Source organism: Antechinus flavipes, chromosome 5, assembly GCF_016432865.1.
Source record: "Antechinus flavipes isolate AdamAnt ecotype Samford, QLD, Australia chromosome 5, AdamAnt_v2, whole genome shotgun sequence".
In the NCBI taxonomy this organism is placed as follows: Eukaryota; Metazoa; Chordata; class Mammalia; order Dasyuromorphia; family Dasyuridae; genus Antechinus; species Antechinus flavipes.
The window spans coordinates 104461991-104488696 of NC_067402.1; the positions used below are offsets into that span (position 1 = coordinate 104461991).

The 26706-nt window shown below is 33.7% G+C and overlaps 1 protein-coding gene across 3 annotated transcripts in view; it reads left to right on the forward strand.

Moving 5' to 3' along the window:
* Positions 1–8722: 8722 nt before the first annotated feature.
* The window catches only part of SVOPL (SVOP like), a 64472-nt gene continuing 46488 nt past the window's right edge, over positions 8723–26706 (forward strand). For 2 of the 3 annotated variants that reach the window (XM_051961781.1, XM_051961780.1), the window contains exons 1-5: positions 8723–8794; positions 16583–16707; positions 17849–17912; positions 22786–22911; positions 26404–26532. In XM_051961781.1, coding sequence (XP_051817741.1) covers positions 8723–8794; positions 16583–16707; positions 17849–17912; positions 22786–22911; positions 26404–26532 — 516 coding nt within the window. The remainder of the gene's footprint in view (positions 8795–16582; positions 16708–17848; positions 17913–22785; positions 22912–26403; positions 26533–26706) is intronic. The other variant, XM_051961782.1, reaches the window with a different exon arrangement.

Genomic DNA, 26706 nt, shown 5'->3' on the forward strand with positions numbered 1-26706 from the left:
TGGCTTCTTTATTTAACTTTCTAATTAATATTTTTCCTAAGCCAGGGAAGTATTGTTTTTATTTTAAAGTCTTCTATTTCTTGCTATTCTAGAGTAAGTAAGAGTATTTAAATGAGACTAAGAATTAGTTTCAGGCATTTGAGTGGCTCAATGGATAGAGTATCTGACTTGGAATCAGAAACACTCTTCTTTGTCAATCCAAATTCAGTCTTACATACTTACTAGTTGTGAGAACCTGGGTAAGACACTTAATCTTGTTGCCTCGGTTTCCTGATCTGTAAAATGAGCTGGAGAGGAAATGGCAAACCACTTTGGTATCATGGCCAAAAAAAAACAACCACCCAATTAGGATCATCAAGTCAGACAAATTTAAAAAATTAACTGAATTACAAGAGTATTATTCAATTAAGAAGACTAAGAGATAAGGTCCTTAAAAATATGAAAGCAAAATAAATTTATCAATAATCATTTATTAAGCATCTGCTACATACCAATATCTAGATAGATTGGTATTCCTGCCAATATCTACTACATACTAATATCTTTGTTTATAAGACAAAAAGTGAAACAATTCTTACCTTCAAGGAGGTGATATTCTTTTGTGGAAGAAAAGATGGATATATGCCAACTCTTTATATGGATACATGTCTATGTATACATATCTAGAGAGATATAGAATATAGAATATAATTGGCAATCACTGAGCTTTGAAGAAAACTAGAGATTTTAAGAAATATTCAGGTCTGCATTGATAATCCATAAGGAACTCACAAATAATGCTGATAAATAATAGCTCATGTGCAAGAGTGAAGATTGAAAAATATCTGAATATATTGTTCATTGGACAATAGAATATACATATATTTCAACCCAAAGAACACTCTTCTTAATCAAACCTAAAAAAAAAAAAAAAAAAAGCTCATGTGTCTGTAGCACTTTGAGCCTTTCAACATCCTATAAAGTATGTAGCATTATTACTCCCAGTAGTCAATAAACATTAATTAAGGCTTACTATATACCAGGCACTGGAAATTCAAAGAAAGGGGGAAAAGTCTCTGCTCTGAAGGAGCTCACAGTACAACGAGGGAGATAGCATGCAAATAGTTGTGTAGAGACAAGCTATATACAGGATAAATTGGAGATAATCAACAAAGGGAAGTTATTGAGATGAAAAAAGGACCAAGAAAGGCTTCCTGTACAAGGTGGGACATTGGTTAGGATTTGAAGGAAGGCAAAATGCAGAGATGAGGGACAGCTGCCAAAACACAGAAAATGCCTGAAGCAGTAAGATGGAGGTTCATTTTACAAAACAGGATTTTGTATTTGATCTCAGAGGCAAGAGGGAACTACTGAAGTTTGAGTGAAGATCCTCATTTTATAAATGAGAAAACTGAAGTTTAGGGAAGGGAATCCATGCCATGCATTTACTAAACTTCAGAGGTACAATAGTACAATTGTGTATGTTACTTTCTTTTGCTCTCTTCTTAATTCTTTGCAGTCTGACTTCTGACCTCATTCAACTGAAATTGCTCTCTCCAAAATAATCAATGTTCTCCAATGGCTAAATCTAATGTCTTTTTTTTTTTTTTAAATCCTTTTAATCCTTTCTCTCTTTGTCTCTCTTCAGCCTTTGCACTGCTTATCCTTCTCCTGGAGTTTTCTTCCCTCTACTTTTTCCTGGTTCTCTCCCTCACTGTCACATTGCAATTTTTCAGTTTCCTTTGCTGGATTTTCATTTAAGTAATTTCCATAAGTGTTCCCTAAAGCTCTGTTCTGGACTTTCTTTTCTTTTGCCTCTAAATTATTATTGTTGAAATTATCAACTGTCATGGAGATAATGATTATCATCTCTATGCTGATGATTCACTGATCTGCTTATTTAACACTAATCCCTCTCTAACTATATATTGTATATCTTGAACTAAATGTCTTCTTGAAATCTTAAACTCAACATGTCCAAAACTCAACTCATGATTTCCCTACCACCACCAAGGCTTCCCCTCTTCCTAATTTTTTTCTAGTGCCAAGGGCAACCAATATTCTAGTGATTCCGGCTTGAAATTTATATTTCATCCTTGACTTCTCATAATTTTCCACTCTCCATAGCCAATCTGTTTTCAAAATCTATCTAAGTCTTTTTCATAACATCTCTTGTATATGTCTCCTTTCTGTCCCCTGACATTGCAACCACTCTGATGTAGTCTCATTATCTTATGCCTGAACTATTTCAATAGCTTGCTGGTTGATCTCCTTGCCTCAAATATCTTCTTTCCGGTCCGTTTTCCACCCTGATCTTGTCACCTACAACAGCATCCAGTAAACTTCTATGGCTTCTTATTATCTCCAGGATCAAATATAAAAATCCTCTGTTTCATATTCAAAATTTTTCATAACCTAGTACCTTCCTATCTTTCTAGACTTCTTACACATTACTCCTCGTGTACTCTGATACTATGACACTGTCTTTGTTGTTCCTCAAATTAGACACTCCGTCTCCTGACTTTGGACATTTTCACTAGTGGTTCCCCCACACATGGAATGCTCTCCCTCCTCATCTTCCTTCCTAGCTAACTTGACTTCCTTCAAGTCCCAGCTAAAATCCCTTCTTCATTGAGAAGGCTTTCAATAGAGAGCTTCAATTGAAGCATAAAAAGGTAAACAGGAAAGAGAAAACACAATGGATTCATAAGGTTGAACTTTTTATAGTCTTATAGCAAGATAATATTTGTAACTCTTAAAAATTTTATCATTAGTAGAGCAATTAGGAGTATGGGGGTATGACTTGACTGTAACTGGATACTATCTTAAAAAACAAAACAAAAAATAAGGGGTAAGAAATAAGATATAACTGAAAGAAGCGAGAAGGGAAAGCTGGAATGGGAGAATAGTCACATAAAAGAAATACAAAAGCATTATTACAAAGGAGGGAAGATTGGGGGTGGTGGTAGTGGGCAACAGTTGAACCTCACTTTCATCAGAATTGGTTCTTAAAGGGAATAACATATATACATTGGCTATATTTATTTTACCCTCTAAGGAAGTAAAACGGGATGGCAATAAGAAAAGGAGGGTAAAATTGATAGAGAAAGGAGGACAGATTGGGGGAGATGGTATTCAGAAATAAAACCCTTGTGAGGAGGGACAAAGTGAAAGATAAGAGAGAAAAGGATAAAGAAGGGGGAAATGGGATAGAAGGAAAAACATATCTATCACATTTGTAGATGTGAATGGTATGACTTTACCCATAAAATGGATATAGGAAATAGAATGGATTAAAAACCAGAATCCTTCAGTGTAGTGTTTACAAGAAACATATTTGAAGTACAGAGACACACACTGAACAAAGGTGAGAGGCTAGAGAAGAATCTATTATGCTTCAGCTGAAAAAATGGCATGGGTAGCAATCATGTTCTCAAACAAGGCAAGAACAAAAATAGATCCAATTAAAAGAAATAATGAAAAAAATGCTACATCTTGCTGAACAGGTGCCATAGACAATGAAGTATTATCAATATTAAACATATATACACCAAAAGCTATAGCATCTAACTTTCTAAAGAAGTTAAATGAATTTCAGAAGGAAGAAGACACTAAAGTTATACTATTGAGGGATCTTAATTTTTCCCTCACAGAAGTCAATAGTCCTTAAAAAAAAAATAAGAAAGAAGTTAAGAAGTTAAGTAGAGTTTTAGACAAGTTAGATATGATAGACCTCTGGAGGAAAATGAATGGAAATAGAAAGGAATATACCTTTTCTTAGTGGTACATGAAATTCACATAAAAATTGGCCATGTATTCAAGCAGAAAAACCTTACAACCAAATATAGAAAAGCAGAAATATTAAATGTAACCCTTTCAGATCCCAATGCAATTAAAAATATATTCAAAAAGAGCAGTGGACATATGAAAGAGTGTTCCAAATCATTATTGATCAGAGAAATGCAAATTAAAACAACTCTGAGATACCACCACCCGCCTGTCAGATTGGCTAAGATGACAGGAAAAATTAATGATGACTATTGGAGGGGATGAGGGAAAACTGGGACATTGATGCTTTGTTGGTGGAGTTGTGAATGAATCCAACCATTCTTAAGAGCAATCTGGAATTATGCCCAAAAAGTTATCAAACTGTGCATACCCTTTGATCCAGCAGTGCTACTACTAGGCTTATATCCCAAAGAGATACTAAAGAAGGGAAAGGGACCTATATGTGCCAAAATGTTTGTGGCAGCCCTGTTTGTAGTGGCTAAAAACTGGAAAACGAATGGATGCCCATCAATTGGAGAATGGTTGGGCAAATTGTTGTATATGAATGTTATGGAATATTATTGTTCTGTAAGAAATGACCAGCAGGAGGAATACAGAGAGGCTTGGAGAGACTTACATGAACTAATGCTAAGTGAAATGAGCAGAACCAGGAGATCATTATATACCTCAACAACGATACTGTGTGAGGATGTATTCTGATGGAAGTGGATTTCTTCGACAAAGAGAAGATCTAACTCAGTTTCAATTGATCAATGATAGAAGCAGCTATACCCAAAGAAAGAACACTGGGAAATGAATGTAAATGGTTTACATTTTTGTTTTTTTTCCTGGGTTATTTATACCTTCTGAATCCAATTCTCCCTGTGCAACAAGAGAACTATTCGGCTCTGCACACATATATTGTACCTAGGATATATTGTGACATATTTAACATGGATAGGACTGCTTGCCATCTGGGGGAGGGGATGGAGGAAGGGAGGGGACAAGTCAGAACAGAAGTGAGTGCAGGGGATAATGTTGTAAAAAATTACCCAGGCATGGGTTCTATCAATAAAAAGTTATAATTGAAAAAAAAAAAAAAAGAGCAGTGGAATGATAGATCAAAAATTACTTGGAAACTAAGTAATTTAATTCTAAAGAATAAGTGGGTCAAAGAACAAATCATAAAAATAGTAATTTAATTAAAGAAAATAACAATGAAATGAATGCCAAAATTTATGGGTTGCTGTCAAAGCAGAACTTAGGGGAAATTTTGTATCTCTAAGTGATTATATCCATAAAATAGAAAAAAGAACAAATCAATGAATTGGTCATGAAACTATAAAAAAAAAAAACCTAGAAAAAGAATTAAATAAAAATCCCCAATTAACAAATTGGAAATCCTGAAAATCAAAGAGAAATTAATCAAATTGAAAATAAGAAAACCATTGAACAAACCCCAATAAAATAAACCATTGGTTAATTTGATTTTGAAAAGGAAAGAAGAAAACCAAATTACCAGTATCAAACATGAAAGGAGTAAATTTACCAGCAAAGAATAGGAATTTAACACAATTATTAGGAGCAATTTTCCCAATTAAAGGGGAAATTAATCAAATCGAAAGTAAGAAAACCATTGGATAACCCCCAATAAAATAAACCATTGGTTAATTTGACTTAAAAAAGGAAAGAAAACCAAATTATTTGTATCAAACATGAAAGGAGTGAATTTGCCACCAAAGAACAGGAATTTAAAAGAATTATTAGGAGCAATTTTGCCCAATCAGATGTCAATAAATATGACAATTTGGTTTGGTTGTCTCTCGCGATCTTTTTTTTTTTTTTTTTTTTTCTGAGGCAAATGGGATTAAGTGATTTGCCCAGGGTCACACAGCTAGGAAGTGCTAAGTGTCTGAGGCCAGATTTGAACTCAGTCCTCTTGACTTCAGGACTGGTGCTCTACCCTCTGCACTACCTAGCTGCCCTAGCTGCTGTTCTAGAAGAATAAAATGTCAAGAAAATCAAGGGAATCAATGGAAAAAAATGTGAATGGAGGTGGCCTAGTTGAATTAGATCTCAAATTATACAGTGGTAATCATCAAAACAATCTGGTACTGGCTAAGAAATAGAGTGGTAGATCAGTGGAATAGATTAAATACACAATATACATAATGACCATAGTAATCTAGAATTATTAAACTCAAAGGCCCAAGTTTTTGGGACAAAAACTTTTTTATTTGATGAAAGCTGCTGGGAAGACTGAAACAGTTATGGCAAAAACTAGGGTTAGACCAACATCTCAAATTATATATACCAAGATAATGGTACATGATATAGACATAAACGATGATACCATAAGGTAATTTGGAGAGCGTGACTAGCGTACCTTTCAGATCATAGATAAGGGGAGAATTTAGGACCAAATGATGTAGAGAGCATTACAAAATGTAAAATGAATAATTTTTATTATAAAATCTAAAAACTTGTACAACTTTCCCCCTACCCCCCTCACCAAAAAAAAAAAAAAAATAAGGCACAACACAACCAAAATTAGAGAAAGAGAAAACTCTGGAAAATGTTTTAATAGCAAACGTCTCTGATAAAGGCCTAATTTCTCATATATAAGTAACTGAGTCAAATTCATAGATATCATTCCATGACTGATAAATTGCTAAAGGATATGAGCAAGCACTTTTCAGACATATCAAAGATATTTATGGTCATATAAAAATGTTTTAAATACTATTGAATGTGAAAAACATGAAATTGGTTAATATGACAGAAAAGGCAAATAATAAATATTGGAGGGGTATGGCAAAACTACAACACTAATACATTGTTGATGGAGTTGTGAACTGATCCAACCATTCTGGAGAGCAATTTGGAACTATGCCCAAAGGGCTATAAAACTGAGTGTGCCCTGTGATCTAGCAATACCACTATTAAATCTGTATTCCAAAGAGATTAGGGAAAAAAAGTTAGAAAAAGAAACTATTTGTTTCAGTTGTATTTAACTCTTTGTGATCTCATTTGGGGTTTTCAGGCAGGGATACATTATGGTTTACCATTTCCTTCTCCATTCATTCTACAGGTGAGAAAACTGAGGGAAATAGGAAGTGACTTGCTCACATAATTAATTAGTATCTGAAGTCAGATTTGAAATTAGGAAAATGAGTTTTCCTGATTCTAGGCCCAGTGCTTAATCCACTGTCTCACCTACCAAGACCTCTGTATACTTAGGGGAACTCATGTACTTATTCATGTAATAGTTTGTAATCATTTTCTGGAGGTCTCATACTTTTTCTTCAATTAAACTAAAAGGCCCTTAAAGCCAGGGAACATGTCTTTTTATTTATCTTTTACAATCATCAATACAGAGTATTTTTTTTTTTTTTAACAAACGAAGGAAGGAGGAGAAAGGCTTGGAGAGCTATGTACAGGGTACTCAGACTTGGTGTTCTCTTCCTCAAGGTGGCTGAGGCCATGGAAATCATGTTGATCGCTGTGGTGTCCCCTGTTATCCGTTGTGAATGGCATCTGGAGGACTGGCAAGTGGCTTTTGTGACCACAGTGAGTAGTCCTTCTTCATGCTATGAATATACAGGAATAGGAACCCAGAGCATCTACATATCATCTTACCTTATCCCAGCTATAAGTCCTAAAATGGAGAATTCTAGAACCTGGTCATTTATTAGCAATTCTTATAAACCAAATTTCTAACAATTTCTATCAAACATACTTAATGTTTGATTCATTTTATATACTTAGTCTGAAAGATGAGAATGTTACACTGGTACTTTTTAATGGATCCCTAAAATCCCCATTCTTCTTCACGTTAAGAAAGACCTGCATGATGTATTAAAACTCCAATTTAACCACTTGTTTGTCAAAAATTATACCGCAAGTTGACTGTAGTGTAATAAAACTAGTGTCTTATACACAACAGGCATTTAATAAAAAAATTTTTAAATGAATGAACAAAACCACAAAAAGTGTTTCTGAATACTTTGAGGGAGATTTTGAGTATGCAGTTCATCCCATTCTTATTTAAGTCTGATTCTTCTCTGTACATTGTACCCTATTCTTCCTGGTTCCCTCTCCCCTGCTCAATTGCTGTTTATTCTAGATCTCTTTGATCTCTGGCCTTGTGATAGCAACTTTGTTAGCAGAAACTGCCCACAACTCAGACCAAAGGCCACTGACAACTGGTCATCTTTTGACTCCTTATTCTTCCCAGTGTTCCTACTTCTAAGATCCCATGATTATAAGAATTTACTTTCTTTTCAATTTGATGCATTGTTCTACAACATAGTATTGTTTTAAACTCTAACCCAGATTTTGAGATACATCCCATTTCTAAGTGCAGGTAAAAGCAACCTAGCAGGCAGGTGTAATTGGTAACGAAGTACCATCAACAAGATCATTTAAATTCCTTTCCTTGCAAATTCTAATCGTGTTTGTACGTTCCAGTTAGCCTAGGGGTTCTTAAGAAGACTATATGGACCTCTTAATCCATAAATAGTGCATGAATTTAGACAGAAAAAAATCCTTATTTAAATATAATTGATTTCTTCCTTGTATTTTATTTTATACATTTAAAAACACAATTCTGAGTCAGAGTCTCTAGGTTTCACTAGCATGCCTCCACAATAAGAAAAAAAAAAAACAAGTTCTTCATAAGAAGAGTGGCTTATTTATATTTTTTAGAACATTCTTAATAATAATCTGTGCTGATACTTAGAATTTACTTAAGTTTGTTTAATATAATTGCTATTTTATGTCAGAAATGCAGTCTGGGGTGAGGGCGCACACATTTTGGCAACATATTCTTAAGTAGCAGTAAGCAGGAATCACAAAAATGTCCTAAAAAAGCATTTCATCAGCATTAGCCTCTACTTCCTTCTTCTATTTTAGAGAAGAAAGGTTAAAGTGACATTTTAGATTGTGATTTAAATATTTTCTCTCACCTCCATAGATGGTGTTTTTTGGCTACATGGTGTTCAGCATCGTATTTGGCCTCTTAGCTGACAGATATGGCCGCTGGAAGGTATGTTGAGTATGGTTACCTAATGTAGAGTTTTTTGGTTTTCATTATCTTTTTTAAAAAATTATTTTATTACTTGCAATGAAGAGAGCTATCTGCATCCAGAGAGAGGAATATGGGGACTGAATATGGATCACAACACAGTATTTTCTCCTTTTATTGTTGTTGTTGTTTACTTGCTTGTTTTTTTTCCCCTCATTTTTTTCTCTTTTGATCTGATTTTTTTATGCAGCATAACAAATAGGGAACTATTTAAAAGAATTGGACAGCTAGGAGGTGCAGTAGAAAGAGCACTGACCCTAAAGTCAAAAAGACCTGAGTTAAATCCAGCCTCAGACACTTAACACTTACAAGCTGTGTGGCTTTGGGCAAGTCACTTTAACCCCAAGTGCTCAAAAGAATAAAAAAAAAATTCACATGTTTAACCTATATTGGATTACTTGCTATCTTGTTGCGGGGCGGGGGAAGGGGGGAGGAAGCATGAGAAAAAAATTAGAGCACTATGTTTTGGAAGGGTGAATGTTATTGAAAACTATCTCTGCATGTATTAAAAATAAGAAGTTATCATCTAAAAATTATTTTGTTTTCAGTTCCAAATTTTTCTCTTCCCCACTATCTGCATCCATTGAGAAGGCCAAAAAAACAACATTACAAATATATATAATTATACAAAACAAATTTCTATCTTAGCTATGTCCATCAAAAAGAAAAAGAAAAAGAAGTAAATACACTGCAGTCTGCACTCTGAGTCCATCAGTACTTTATCTGGAGGAGTTTCATTATGAGTCTTTTGAAATTGTGGTTGGTCATTACACTGATCCGTTATTAAAGTTTTCAGAGTTTTTATCTTTATAGTATTGCTGTTGCTGTAGATATTGTTCTGGTTCTGCTGACTTCACTTTGTATCCATTCACATAAGTTTTTCAAGGTTTTTCTTAAAGCATCTCTTTCATCATTTCATACAGCACAATAGTATTCCACCATGTTCATATAGCATAACTTTTTCAGTCATCCCTGTAGACTGGCTTTTCTTTGGTTTTCAATTCATTACTACCACCACAAAAAACTGCTATAAATATAGTTGTACTTATTTCCTCTTTTTTTATTCTCTTTGGAGTATAAACCTAATAGCAATGTTGCTAAATCAAAAAATATAATTAGTTTAATAGTTTGGGGCATAGTTCCTTATTGCTTTCCAGAATGGAAACAGACCCATCAACAATGCACTCGTATGACTATTTCCCCACATTCCCCACAGCATTCATGACCGATCTCATGAGTATGAGGTCATACCTCAATTGTTGTCATTTGCTTTTTGAAAAATTAAAAAACACTTTCCCTCCCAATCACATATAAAAATAAAATTTAAGATTTGGCTTTTTTTTTTTAAGTTTGAGTTTTAAATTCATCCTTCTCTCTCTTTCCTCCCTTCTCCCTAAGGCAGTAGGCAATATGATATAGGTTATACATGTTGCAATCATGTAAAAATATTTCCATATTAATCATTTTATGCAAGAAGACTTGAACAAAACAGAAAAAAGAAAAAATAAAGTGAAAAATTCTGTGCTTCAGTCTGTATTCAAATAACATTAATTCTTTGGAGGTGGTATGCCTGTTCCATCGTGAATCGTCACGGATCACTGTATTACTGAGAATAATTGTCAGATGATCACGAACCACTACTTATTCAATCATTCTCCTATTAATGAGCATCCCCTCAATTTCCAATTTTTTGTAACCAAAAAAGAGCTGTTTTTGTACAAATAGGTTCTCCCAGAATGTTGAATTAGTTCACAACTACACCAATAATGCCTTAATGTCCCAGCTTTCCCACATTCTCTCCAATATTTATCATTTTCCATTTTTGCCACATCTGATATCTCACCTCAGATAAACCATATTTTTTCTACTTAATGGTATTTTATTATTTTTAAAATCATATGTAAAAATGGTTTTCAACGTTCATCTTTGTAAGATTTTGACTCCAAATTTTTCTCCCTTCTCTTTTCTCCCCAAGACAGTGACTAATCTGATATAGGTTTACATATGCAATTATGTTAAACATAATACTGCAATCATCATGTGAAAGAAGACTCAGAATAAAAGGGGAAAACCCTGAGAAAAGGGGGTGGGGAAGGAGAAATTTATATTTTGATCTGCATTTGTTCTCCATAGTTTTCTCTGACTGTGAAGAGCATTTTCTGTTATCAGTCTTTTGGAATTGTTTTAGATCACTGAATTGTTGAGAAATAAATCTATCCAAGTATATCATCTGCACAAGGCTGCTGTTGCTATGTACAATGTTCTCCTAGTTCTCCTCACTTCAACTCTGTATTAGTTCATGTAAATCTTTCCAGACTTTTGGAAATCTTCCAGCTCATCATTACATATAGCACAATAATATTCCATCATATTCATAAACCACAGCTTGTTCAGACATTCCCCAAATGACAGGCATCACTTCGTTTTCCAATTCTTTGCTACCAGAGAAAGCTCTATTGTAAATATTTTTGAACATACGGGTCCTTTTCCCTCTTTAATGATGTTTGAGATATGGACCTAGTAGCGATTTTGCTAGATCAAAAGGTGTGCAGTTTTATAGCCCATTGGGCATAGTTCCAAATTGCTCTTCAGAATGTAAAACATATATTTTTTGAGGTGATTCAGAGGTATGCTGTTACATTCTTAGCTTGATAAAGTTGGAAACATTAAATAGTCTCTGCCAGGTCTCCCTCCTGGAACTTCCCTTTTCTCACTTTTGTGGCTTAATTACAATTACTGAGGAAACAGATCGAAATATCTGAGGAAACAAAAGTTTGAGCTTCCAAGCATAACTATTTATTAAGCAATGCATTTTAATTGCATAACAAGTAGGACCAAGCCTCCTTAACTTGGCATTGAGCTTGAATGCACTAGATTACAGATTCTATGCATTAAAAGAAAAGAATGAATAGAATGTAAACCATGATACAAGTTTAGGTAATCTGATTTCTAATTGAAGAAATATGATGGATTTTTTCCAAGTTGGGAAGGAGAGAGAGTGAGTTTTGGTTGAGTTGGGAGGGGACATGTGGGTTTCAAGATATTGCCTTTCCCAGAATTCAGAGATATGATTAATTGCTTCCACTTGTATTTTACAAAACATCTACAAATAGATGACTTATGCCATTAATTTTCCTTGAATGATTTAACAGAAAAACAAGATAGAGATTAGTTACATGAGGTAACACAAGATAAAGTTCAGTGTTCATGAGATGGAATCCAATTGTTTCTCTCAATTTTCACACCAACCAATTCAATTTTGTAACTTACCTTCACTTTGTTTCTTCAAATGAAGATTCCTATCTTCTCTGATAATGGTTCTTTTTAGCTCTGACATTTTTTTTTTTTTTTTGAGGCAGTTGGGGTTAAGTGACTTTCCCAGGGTTACACAGCTAAGAAGTGTTAAGTATATGAGTTCAGATTTGGCCTTGGGTCCTCCTGACTTCAGAGCTGGTGCTCTGTCTACTGCATCACCTAGCTGCCCCTCTGATGGTTCTTTTTAATGTACCTTTCCGCACTCCTCATGCCTACCCTGCTCCAGGCTAAGACTGAACAACTTCCTTCTATTTTTTTTTCCTAAAAGAAAGGGTTTTTGTTGTTGTTGTTGTTTTGTTTTTTAAACTCTCTAACTATAAATCTTCTCTCTTTCACTTTTGCATAATCTGCTGCCCTGGTAGTCATGGGCTTTACAGACTCCGTGAGTATATTTTTTAAGGGGGGAAGAAGTTAGGGGAAAGGAGATATGATGCAAACATGTGATTACATTAAAGTGAGGAACTCTTGGTCTAGAAACTCTCCACTGATGCTCAGCTGTAAAATGAGGAGCTAGGAAAAATGTCATTTCCATTTATGAGGCTAGATTAGCAATTTTAGTCTTTATTGCTTGTAGCATTATAAGGTTGTGACGTCATAATCATATAGCCAATATATGTCAGAGAAAGGGCTTGAATTTAAGTTATCCTGATTCCACAGTTGACTTTTTTTTTCCATTATGTCATATTGCCTCTCTAGGGGCTGGCTGGGTATTCAAAAAGAGAACATTTATTGAATTGTCAAGCTTTGAGGTGTCCATGTTCTCATGGATTAGAATCATAGTTTAAGTAAAGATTAAAATTTGGTATTTTAAGATTCGCAAAACACTTTTTATATCTGTCATTGATATAAAGTATAATCTTTGTGGTTTCTCATCCCATGAAATTTTTGTCTGTATCCTTAAGTCCATCACTGATGTCCTATCCAACATGCTAAATGTTTTCTTCCTAAGTTTTTTTTTTTAGTAATTTAAGATTACCAAACAACCAAAGCTACTAAGTTATCTTTTATTTTTACCAATTACTGGACCACCTGACTTCTTTCTTTAACTGTATTTTTTATTCATCTTTTTCTAGCATACAAGTCTTTATTAGGAATATGTATCAGATTATGTACATGTCGTACATTTTCCTCCCTTGCTCTTTGTCATTAACAATTTCACATCATGATGTTCCATGTTTTGTAATGGTAGCAACATCACAAGATTATTTATATTGAAAAAGGTGGACTTTTGTGTGAGAAAGTCACCTACGATCATTGAAAACATTATACATTTTTTGACAATAAACCATTCTCATTTTTCTTTTATTTGATTTGGGATATGGGTCTTATTTATCTGCAGTGGCTATCCAAGCTTTGTCTTACTGGCTTAAAACACAGTTGGATGGGAAGCCTATTGAGTTATGACAACTGTGAATCTGGACAATGTGTTTTTGTCCACTTGTTTTTTCCTCTGTGGATTACTAGGGAGTCCTATAGTATCTCTAGTAAGAGAGTTTGATGTCAATATGAAAGATATCATTTTAAAGTAAGAGCATGTTGAGAGTCTTGATATTGTAAATCAGAAATCCTTTTGTATTTCAATTTTGTCCAGGCTATCTTCCATAGCAGTGTATACTTTGAACTATCTGCCTCTGTCTTATCTCAAGCTCAATCTTGATAATCAGAGAACCATTAAACATTGTTTCTGTCATTCTATCAAATATGAAATCTTGTAAGGTCTTAATATGTACATAAAAACTTTGTTGGAGAAAAGCCTCAGAGGCTATATTTTGCTCTATATAATCAAATGCTTTTTCTTAATGAAGAGAAAATTCTATATTCTTTTTGCCTCTTAGTCATTTAAGTGTGGCTGCAAAATCTGTCCTGCCATATAAAATTGTAAAATTCTATCATATCTTTTAGAATATTTCATAAAGAACACCCTTGATAAGATTTTGCAAAGGTGAATATAAAGAGCTACCTTTGCATGTATTTGGAAAAATAAAATGCTGTTTTAAAAAATCAGTGAAATGTCAGTCTGAAGCTTTGTATTCCCTGATTACTTGACATGGAATCAAATCATTTTCTAACTGCTTGTACCTGAAAATTACAAGACTCCTTGAAAATTACATACTCCTACTTTTGGGAGGAATAAGATGCAAGGGTCAACTTCTTTTGCTAATGTAGACCTACCTGATTTTTCTTTATTTTATTACAAAAATTATCTATAAAATTTGGCTCCATTTTCTGGTCATTGCTGATCGCCAGTGATCAGTCCATCAACACCTTGATATCTTGCCATACTTTCAATAAAATCCTTTAAAAAAAAAAAACAGAATACTTTGACAGAAGTAAATTCTATTCACACAAATTTTATTGAGATGAGAAGCTATAGGTTGAGAGTTTCTAATGATTTCTTTTAATTTAAGATTTATGAATCAAGGTAAGCTAGATGTGATCAAACAGGAAATGGAATGATTAAGTATCAATATCTTTGGTGTCAGTAGAATTAAGTGAAGAGGAATGGGTGAATTTAATTTAGGTGATCATTACCTATATATCACTTGGGCAAGAATCCTTTGGAAGAAATGGAGTAATTCGGTCAATAAAGCGGTAAGAAAAGAAGTACTGAGCTATAATTTCAAAAATAACAGAACATCTATTTGAATTTACATTGTAATATAGTGTTATTCTTTTTTTGGTAGCAGTTTTTGCTTGGCAAGGAGATTATTAACATTGAGGAATCAATATTTTTACATTTGTCTGTTTCCCATTTTTAGAATTAGTAACTTGTTTGAACAAATCCAATTGCAGCTGTTATCATCTTTTTGTATTTTTATCCTTTCCCCCCCAAATTAATAATGATTTCAATCTTTTCTCTAGCTCATCTAGGATCTGATTATACACAGGTAAAGTAATTCAAAAATGGCTCCCATGTGGTAATCGGTCACCTCTTCTTTATTAGGACTTGATCTATTTCATTGTCATGGTGTTCAGTGCTTATGACAAGTATCTTCAAACTCTTCTTAGAGAAAATATTGATGATATGCTTGTGAGACTTATAAATAATTTATAAACCTTTACCGTCTTTCATTATTTAATCTTGAAGCATATTTTCCAACTTATTTTTTACCATTCTCTTGGCTGGCCATCTTTGCAATGAAGTCCAAGAATATCAAGATTGGGAGGACTTTGTGAAGTTTCCTGTAGTATTTCTCTGCTTCCTTATTTTCTTAAACAAGTATTGGCACATAAGTTTCAATTATTTTCATGGTAATATTTTGGCTTACATTTATCTTAAGCTCTATAATGCAAGATGACCAAATATTGAATGCAACAACTCCTTTATTTGTCTCTTTGTGGAAGACCTTGGATAATCCTTCCATTTATGTGCAACTTCTTATTGTTTCCTTAATTTCATTTTTAGTGAGATTGTAAAATGAATGTGGTTTACTTCCTCCAACGAAGGAGTCACTGGACAAAGATGTCACATTTCGATTGCCAGCAGTTGTGTTACTTTTTGTAGATGGTTTAAAAATAATGTGATTTTTGCATACTCTGTCCTTTCAGCACTGCACAGAAGTAAAAAGAGTTTCCTATTGAATAGAGGGCTATTTTGTATTTCTTAAAATGTATTTTGAGGAGGACCATAGCCAAAGAATTTATAACCTGGAAGCCATGTATTGGTAATAAATCTCTCCCCATTCAATATTGGGACCCTACTTAGAGTTTGTGCTATATTTGCCCAAACCTTTAAAAACTCACAATATTATATAGTTAGTAATACTTTACGAAAACTCTGGGTTCTTGCTAACTTTACCTATAGAGTATAAGCTCTGACAGTTTTCTAAAAGAATCAGAATATAAAGTTGATAATGGATTATGTGACTGGTAGCCAAGTACCAGAAAGTCAAGCTTATGTTCTTGGAACATAGGAAGATTGCCAGTAGATGGAAATTTTTTCCCCACAGCAATTAATAAAGATTGTTAATGAAAAGGTTAAGAGTTTATGATCATCTATGGGAGAACTAGCTACATAATGCTTAGCTGGAATATGATGAAACTGTGATTATACTGAATTAAGAGGTGTTACCATCATTATTTGATCCGCTAAGATATTAGAGGCTGGATAGGTTTAATGAAGAGAGACTGGGAGAAAGAGGTCTTCTGGATTTTAGCTTTGGATCTACAATTAATTTGTTCAGTGATGATGGATCATGTCACTTGTCTCTGGTGAATCATTTCACTTTTATAGTCCAATTTCTCACATTTAAAAAGACAGTTAAACTAGAGCTCTCTGGGGTCCTTTACAATGGAAATTTCTATACCAAATCCCTGCTTCTCTGAAAACATCCAGATGTTAAACATTCTATACACAGTCAGGAAATGAATTTTTACATCTGGATCAAGTCTACTAATAATTTTCTTGTTTGTTTCTTTATGTTTTGCCTTCAGATTTTGCTGATCTCTTTCCTCTGGGGGGCATATTTTTCTCTCTTGACCTCTTTTTCCCCATCATACATCTGGTTTGTCTTTCTGCGAACTATGGTGGGCTGTGGTGTATCAGGACACGCACAAGGGTAAATATTTTACTTTTACCACATCAGGTAAAATGTCCATTTGTAAACATGCTAGTGTTAATGATTCTCAGCAATGACTGAGTTGATTAATTCTGCCTTGAATTTTTTTTTGTTGCAGATTTCAATTTTTTTTGTTTTTCTAATTTTGTTTTGCAGATTTCAAATTGCCTTTTTTAAAAGGAAAAATTAATGATAATGGCCCATAACCATGTAGCAGAGGAGAATAATTGTCCTAAAAGAAATGTAGCTTAGACCATATTTAAGTGGTCTGAACATCACAAATTCTGATCTTCTTGAAAAACTGTCCCACCATCATCAGTGGAAGTGCTATATATGATTGACCCACAGATACTTGCAATCCTTAAACTCATGGTTTGCTAGTTCCAACTCCTACCAGCTCTTCAGAGCCAATTGTCACATTTTGAGTGTGTGCATTTTACACCTTGGAAATTGGTAAATGATACAAAGCAGGGCTTGATTTATTGTTTTATTGATTCCCTGGACTCAATTAGGTAGTGGAGAAATAGTTAATAGTGCAATTAAATCTAAGTATATTGTGCATTTTCAGAGATTTAGTTGTTAAATATCTACCATCACACCTTTGTTTCAAGTTCTATTATGATATTATTATTCATTATTACAACATGATGCTTATAGCCTGGACTAGAGATTAGACTTGAGTACTTTTCCCATCTTTCCCTTTTTACTATCTGTGTGGCCTTGAACAAGTCAGTGAAATGCTGACTTTTCCATTTCCTCATTCTTTAAATAAGTATAACTACCTTATGTGTCTCACAATATTGTTATATAAATGTAGAGTAATGAGTTTGTTTTTAATAATATCATCTTCGTTTATCAATAACATTGAAGTTGAATCTTTTAATTGAACAATAACATTGAGAACAAAAGTTATCAAGAAGTAGATTGCTTGACTTGAGAAATTTTACTTCTCTACTCTATACAATAGTCAGTATTATGACATGTAACAATTATTGATATATTAACAATTGATATAGCAACAATTTTGCTATGTTATATATGTTTTGATTTCTCTGGGGTTTTATAGCTCCTTTTGTAGAAAAAAACTGAAAAACCGGAATTTGATGAATACAAAATCTTTCTTTTTATTTTCTCTTTTTAGACTCATCATAAAAACAGAATTTTTGCCTACAAAATACAGAGGTTATATGCTACCCTTATCTCAGGTAAGGTTAAGTAGAAATTCTGTGGAAATTGAAGGCAGGAAATACCTTCTTGAGTGGGGACTTGTTACAATTTTGTCTTTGTATGCTCTGTGCTTAGCTCAATGCTTGGTGAGGTGTACAGTAAATGCTTAATAAATAAACTTACTTCACATAATTGTGGGATTTTATCATCTTAACAAAGAATCACAGAGACCATATATCTCAGTCCATACCTCAAGCATAGATCCTTTGATATAAAGTGAAGAGATATATAAATTGCTTACATAAAGTAAAAAGTGACTGGCATAGCATTCTTGTTTTTAAAGTCATAGAAATACTTTATTTGGTCAAGGAATAACAACTGATATATTTTAAATACAAATTAAAATCAAAAGTTTGATTTTTTTTAATCTTAAACTTGCCAAAGAAAAATATGGTTGAGAAGAAATGAGAAATAATTACTATTCAACATAAATTATATTATGCTAATCATGGAAGTTATTTTCTAGCTGACAAATGAATTTTAAAATCTGATTCATACTATTTCTTTGATAATGTGTTTATTAAACTAAAATTTTACTTATTTTCCTATTTTTTTCTGTATTAATATCATTTCTCAACATTCTATTCCCACAAATACATCCCACCTCCCTTTATAATATAGAAATACATTTAAGCAAAGCAGATTGACTCAATGGCTATATCTGACAGTCTATTCCTCATGGGGGAATCAGGAAAACCTGAGTTTAAATCCAGCCTCAAATACTTATCAATTGTGTGATACTGAATATGTCATTTGATTTTTGTATGCCTTAGTTTCTTTATGTGTAAAATGGGGACAATAGTAGCAGTTTACCTTTCAGGGTTGTTGTAAGGAGCAAACAAAAGGAGGTATTCATAGCTTACCTCCTCTCTATTGAAAATAAGAACTATTTTAAATCCTCTGGAATCATAATTGGTCATTGCACTGCTCTGTTTTGATTTTTTAAAATATTGTTTTTCTTTTCATTATTGTAGCCATTATCCACTTTGTTTTTTTTGTTCCTATTTACTCAGTTTAGTCAAGTCTTCTTAGACTTCTCTGAATTCTTCCTCTTCACCATTTCATGAAACACATTTTAAACTATTTATATGCTACACTTTCTTTGGCAGCCCCCAGTCAATGTGCACCTACTTTGTTTCTACAAGTTTTTTGGGGGAATGTGTTTTTTTTTAACTTCTAAAATAAAAGTGCCACTGTAATTATTCCTGAATATAACATATTTCTCTGCATTTGGAGAATGTTAGGAGGTACAGTGGAGAGCTTTGGAGTCAGGAAAACCTGAGTTTAAATCCAGCCTCAAATACTTATCAATTGTGTGATACTGAATATGTCATTTGATTTTTGTATGCCTTAGTTTCTTTATGTGTAAAATGGGGACAATAGTAGCAGCTACCTTTCAGGGTTGTTGTAAGGAGCAAAAAAAAGATAAATGTAAAGCACTTAGAATAGTATCTGATACCTAGATGCTGTATAAATGTTTTTAAATTATTTTTTTTTACATTTTTATAACTTTATTTTTCTAAATATGTGAAAAGATAGTTTTCAACATTTATCTTTATAAAATGTTCCAATTTTTTTCCCTTCCTTCTTCCTATCCCTTCCCACAGAGAGCAAAGCAATTCAATATAAGTTAAACATGCACAATTCCTCTAAACATCTTTCCATATTCATCATGTTGCACAAGAAAAATCATATCAAAAGGTGAAAGAAAAAAATGAGGGAAAAACTCAAAGCAAACAATAACAAAAGGTGAAAATATTATGCTTTGATCCACATTCCGTATCCATAATTCTCTTTCTGGTTATAGATGGTTCTTTCCATCACAAATCTATTGGAATTGCCTTGAATCACCTTATTGTTGAAAAGATCCAAATCCATCACACTTGATCATTATATAATCTTGTTGCCATATACAATGTTCTCTTGATTAATTTCACTTCACTTAGCATCAGTTCATATAAGTCTCTTCAGGGTTTTCTGACATCAGCCTGCTCATCATTTCTTATAGGATAATAATATTCCATAACATTCATATACCATAATTTATTCAGTCATTCCCCCAACTAATAATCATCCACTCAATGTCCAGTTCCTTGCTTCTACAAAAAGGGTTGCTATAAACATTTTTGCACATGTGTGGCTTCTCTTTTAAAAAATCTCTTTGAGATATGGACCCATTAGAGATACTACTGGATCAAAGAGTAGGCATAGCTTGATAGCCCATTGGGCATTGATCCAAATTGTTCTCCAAAGTGGCTGGATCAATTCACAACTTCATCAACAATGCATTAGTGTTTCAGTTTTCTCACATCCCCCCAAACATTTATCATTATCTTTTTCTATCATCTTAATCTGAGAGTAATCCCTTAGAGTTGTCTTAATTTACATTTCTCTGATCAATAGTGATTTAGAGCTTTTTATCATATGACTAGAAATGACTTGTATTGGACTACCTGCCATCTAAAGGAGGGGATTGGGAGGAGGGGAAAAGTTTGAACAGAAGGTTTTGCAAAGGTTAATGTTGAAAAATTACCTGTGCATATGTTTTGTAATAAAAAGCTATAGTAAAAATAAAAATAATAAAAAAAGAAATGACTAATTTCTTCATTTGAAAATTGTAATTTCAAAGGGTTATCAAGCTGTGCATACTCTTTGATCCAGCATTATTTCTACTGGGCTTATATCCTAAAGAGATCTTCAAGGAGGGAAAGGGGCCCACCATGAGCAAAAAGAAAAAAAGGGGTTTGTGGCAGCCCTTTTTGTAGTGGCAAGAAATTGAAACTGAGTGGATGCCCATCAGTTGGAGAATGGCTGAATAAGTTATGGTATATAAATGTTATGGGATATTATTGTTCTGTAAAAAACAATCAGCAGAATGATTTTAGAAAAGCCTGGAAAGACTTATATGAAGTGATGCAAAGTGAAATGAGCACAACCAGGAGATCATTATACATGGCAACAACAAGATTATATCATGATCAATTTTGATGGACGTGGCTCTTTCCAACAATGAGATGATTCAGACCAGTTCCTATGATCCTGTGATGATGAGAGCCATCTGAACTTAGAGAGAGAACTGTGGAAACAGAGGGTGGATCACAACATAGCATTTTCACTCTTTTTGTTGTAGTTTGCTTGAACTTTATTTTCTTTCTCATTTTTTCCTTTTTGATCTGCTTTTTCTTGGATGTTATGATAATTATATAAATATGTATGCTTATATTGGATTGAACATATATTTTAACATGTTTAATATATTGGATTACTTGCCATCTAGAGGAAGGGGTGGGAGGAAGGGGAGAAAATTGGAACACAAGGTTTTTCAAGGGTCAATGTTGAAAAATTATCTTTGCATATGTTTTGAAAATAAAAAACTTCAATAATAAATAAAATTCTTCATATCCTTTGACAATTTATCAATTGGGGAATGACTTGTATTCTTATATTTTTGAATCAATTCTCTAGATATTTTAGAAATGAGAGCTTTATCAGAAACACTGAATGTAAAATTTCCCCCCAGCTTTCTGCTTCTCTTCTAATCTTGGCTGCATTGGTTTTGTTTGTGCAAAATCTTTTAAATTTAATGAAATCAAAATTATCCATTCTGCATTTCATAATGTTCTTTAGTTCTTCTTTGTCCATAATGTATAAGTGTTTTTAAAAGAAGGATTTTTCAGAATTCCTTGTAGCTTATTTTCCTACCACCAGCAAGGCATTAGTATGCCTCCATAGGTTTTAATTCTATACCCCGCCCCCCACCCAAGTACTTTCTTATCTACAACGTAATTTTATTTTCTCGGCATCCATAGATTTTAATTCTATACCCCACCCCCCACCCAAGTACTTTCTTATCTACAATGTAATTTTATTTTCTTGGCATCCTTTGTGATCTCTCACCATCTCATACACTTTGAGCTACAGAGGGCTAGAGCTGATTCTTCTATTTTCTAGTTCTCCTCTGATGCCTCAACCTCATTTGATTTGGAGGGTTACATCAGGTTTCCTTTAAGATGGTGCCCACAGATATAAGGTCTGACAGGTACTAATAAGGTAGAAAGACCTCAAGTGTGGGCTCTATGATTGAGTTTGTCATTCTTAAATTTACAAATGTTTCTTGACAGGTTGGCCACAGGATGATGGAATTTTTTGGCTAAAGCAACTCTCAAAACCTATTTCTCAGCTCATAGAGAGTTTGCAGTAGAAAGAGAATGAAACCATAGATTGTTTGGATGAGGAAATTTTATTTATTAATTTATTATTAAGGCTTTTTATTTTCAAAACATATGCATGAATAATTTTTCAACATTGACTCTTGCAAAACCTTGCATTTCAAATTTTCCTCTCTTTCCCTCCACCCCCTCCTCTATATGGCAAATAATCCAATATATGTTAAACATGTTAAAATGTATGTTAAATCCAATATATGTATACATATTTATACAATTATTTTGCTGCACAAGAAAAATCAGATCAAAAAGGAAAAAATTGAGAAAGAAAACAAAATGCAAACAAACAACAACAAAAAGAGTGAAAATGCTGCGTTGTGATGGATGAGGAAATTGAGATTCAAGAAGTTCACCTGATAGACAAAATGGCAGAGTAATTCAATGGCAGAATATCAGATTATGACCTAGATCTCCTGATTCCTCTGTCCAGTATGTCAGGTTATCATGCTGTTGATTACTATCGACAGATAGTTTGAGATAGAATCTCAAACCTACCATGGACATCACTGATAATTGGATTGCTTATGTTGATAAAATTTTCAGATCTTTGAGAAAGAAATGCTATAATTAATTAAGCACCATTGATTTCTATTGCCTTTAACCTTTTTTATTTTTCATCAATTAGGTTTTCTGGCTTGCTGGCTCCCTGCTAATCATTGGGTTGGCATCAGTGGTCAATCCAACCATTGGCTGGCGCTGGCTTATTCGTATTGCCTCTATCCCTGGCATCATACTCATTCTGGCCTTCAAGGTGAGAGTGGCTGTCTAGGTCACTGCTGTTATCAGACCAGCTACTTTATTATCCTCACACACATTTCTCATTCTTAACTTTACTCATGCTTTACTATCCTTCACATACCTAAAATGCTATGCTTTTTCTCCCGTTCTTTCATATTTACTGCCTCCTTTAAGTTAGGATTCAATATTGTTTCCCTTAGAAGTCTTCTCTGATTAGCTATACCTTGTTCTAGTACCTCTCTAATAAATCTCAGCTTTGTACTTATTATCCACATTTCTTGACTATGTAGATTTAGTTAAAAGAGATAACCATAGAGTTAAAACTACAAGGAAGCTTAGAAGCCATCTAGTCCAAGTCTTTCATCTCACAGATGAGGAAAGTGAGTTCCAAAAGAATGATCTGGAATGGAAAAAGTGCAAAAGACTTTTTCCAGAAGATGAGATTTAGTTGGGAGTTGAAGTTATAGAGGTCACAAGATGGAGATGAGATAATTTTGTGCATGAAGGACAGTCAATAAAAATGCTTGGAGTAAGGAAATGGAATGTTTTGCTTGAGGAATGATAAAGATGCAAACGTCACTGGATGGAAGATTATATAAGTAGGGTGCAATTATGTATAAGAAGAGTGGAAATATAGAAGGGCTTTGAACATCAAACTCAAGATTTTATGTTTGAAATTCTGTCAATAATTGAGAGGGAGACACTGGAGTTAATTAAATTGGAGGTGGGGGGAGAAGCATTTTAGGAAAATTACTTTGGTGTATGAGTGGAGGGTAGATTGGAATGTGTAATATGTAGCATAAAGATTAACTAGAAAGATATTACAATAGTCTAAATATGAGGAGATGAAGGAGATGTATACTATGGAGGAAACAATATCAAAAAGAGAAGGGAGCATATTTGAAAGATGCTACAAAGGAAAAGTTGATGGGAATTGACAACCAATGGGATATGAGGATTTCAAAGATAACAAAGAGATTAGAATGATTCCTAGATGGCAAGCCTGGGGGACTGGAAAGATGATGGTGCCTTTGGTAGTAAAGCAAAAATTTGGTAGGAAGTAGGGTTTGGAATGAAGGATTATGAATTCTCTTTTAAACAGAATTTGACATCTACAGAACATCTAGTTAGAGATTTCTAATCGGCAGTTGGAGACATGAGACTGGAGGTCAGCAGAGAAGATTAAGTCTGAACAAGTAGATTTGAGATAATGGGATTTTTGGAATCTGATAAGATCATCAAGAAATAGTGAAATGCATTGTTAACATCCAGTAAAAGGAGGCTTGACAATGGTCAGATAAGTAGATAGAAAACCAGGAAGGTAATGTTATGGAAATCTAGAGAAGACTATGTCTGGAAGAGGATTATTGTCAAAAGCTACAGTTGGTCAAGAAGTATCAAGATAGCCACTGGGCTTGACAATTAAGAGATCATTGGTAACTTTGGGGAGAATTGATTTAGTTTAAAAAAAAAATGAGGTGGAAATCCAGACCGGAGAGAATTAAGATGAGATTGAAAGGAAAGAACATGGAGGCTTCTATTATTCACAGAAAGTTTAGCAATAATTCTCAGCAATACAATGATCTAAGACAATCCCAAAGGACTAATGATGAAATATAGTCCATCTCCGGAGAAAAGACTGATATTGTTTGAATACAGACTGAAGTATGCTATTTTTCACTTTCTTTCTTTCATTCTTTTTCTTTTATTTGAGTCTTCTTGTACAAAATGATTAATATGAAAATGTTCTACACGATTTCACTTATATAGCCTATATGTGATTACTTATTGTCTTAAGGAGGGTGAGACAAGGGAGAGGGGGAGGAATAGAATTTGAAACTCAAAACTTTTTTTAAAATGTTAAAAAAAAGTTGTTGAATTTGTAATTGTGGGAAAAATAAAATGTTATTTAAAAAGTTCAGTAACAAAAGGCATGAAAGATATGGGATGATAGTAAGTGGGGATGAATGGATTAAGTAAAGGTTTTTTTTTTTTTTTTTTTTTTTTTTTTTTTTTTTGAGGATGGAGGATATATGGCAATGTCTGTGGGGAAGTAGCCAATAGACAGGGAGAGATGGAAGTTAAATAAAGATGATGGTGAAGGATGGGAGGAGTAATTGGGTAGAGCAGACGGGATGGAATAGGATTCCTTGTGCATGCAGAGGGGTTGGCCTTGGGGTGAGGGACAAGATAGTGTCAGAAAGCATCTGAGTGACATAAGGTAAGGAGGAAGGGAAAAAAGGGTACTCGACTAAAGAAATAATTTTTCCCCAACAAAATATGAAGAAAAGCATTATCCTTCTATATGAGATAAATTTAAAAAATATTTTAAGTCATTCTCCTTCAAGCCTCCTTTTTTCAAAGTCAATGAGAAAAAAGTCATCTGTTTGAAGATGTTTTTAGCATCATTGTTTGTCATTAAAAAACAACTTTGAATCAATTTAAATAAATGGCTCAATTAATTGTGGCATATTGAGGTAATAAAATACAAGAATACAAATGAGACAACAAAAATGAGATATGTCAACTGGTGTGGAAAAATCTGTAAAATAATGTGAAGTACAGGAAGCCAAAACTGGATAGTGTCTACATTGTTTAGACAGAAAAAATGGCTGAAGAAAGTGGAAAGAAATTGGAATAACAGATTAATTGATATGGCTATTTTTATATATTTAGATTCATTTTCAAAAGTAATAATTATAAATGCAAATAGTGATTTTTAAAGTAATTTTCAGCGTTTAGAAAAATAAATACACCTTAAACATCCTCACATCACTGGTTCCTTCAGCCATTCTTCATATGACACGGTTTCTAAATTTGTAAGCATCTTTCTCACCTTACTTTGATGTAAGAGGAATGAACAGCTCATTAGTGCTGAAAATGTAGGGCCCAAATTTGAACTTGCACTCCAGATGTGATGTAATATGTACCAAGCACAAAGGGACTATCATTTCCCATGAATGAGATGCTAGGTGTGTGCTAATCAGTCTAAGATATCATTAACTCTTTGTAATGGCCACACCATGATGTTGATTCATAATGAGCCTTCTGTCTAGTGAAATTCCAGGTAGTTCTCACATATGAGCTGATCCCAAGTCAGGTATCCTCCGTCCTCAGCATGCACAATTGAATTTTTAAAGCCCAAATTGTTTAAAACCCAAAATTGTTTATTTTCATTGCAGTTGATCTTTCTGGCTTCAGCCCAACATTACAGCCTATTGAGGTCATATTCAATAAAGCTTACTGCTGTTGTTTAATGTAATAGTTATCCCTGCCAGGCTTATGCCATCTGGAAATTTGATTTGCCCTCCTATATGCCTTTCTCTAGCTATTATTATTATTCTGTATCAGGAAACTTCTTAATGGAAAAGATCCACAAAAGACGCTTTAGTGACTTGAAAGAGAAAGTTCATTGTAGATGGGGAAAACAGTCCTATTTCTTATGATGTAAAACAGATGGAAGTTGGATGATGACCTTTTCTCATTACAACATGTCTATCGACAGTTCATTCCTGAATCAGCTCGATTTAATGTCTCTACTGGGAACACCCAGGCTGCTGTGGCTACTTTGGAGCGCATTGCCCGAATAAACCGATCAGTCATGCCAGAGGGAAAGCTGGTGGAATCTGCCTCGGTATGCATTCAAACTCAGGGTCTTCTCATGGGAGTTTTCATTTTTGGATCCTTTGGATCATTTAAGAGGTGATTGGTAGAGTCTTTCAATTTCTACTTTACCGTCCTGGATTTAAGATATTCAAGCAGTTTTCCTTGATAGTTTTTTGAAATATTATGTCTAACCTGTTGTTGT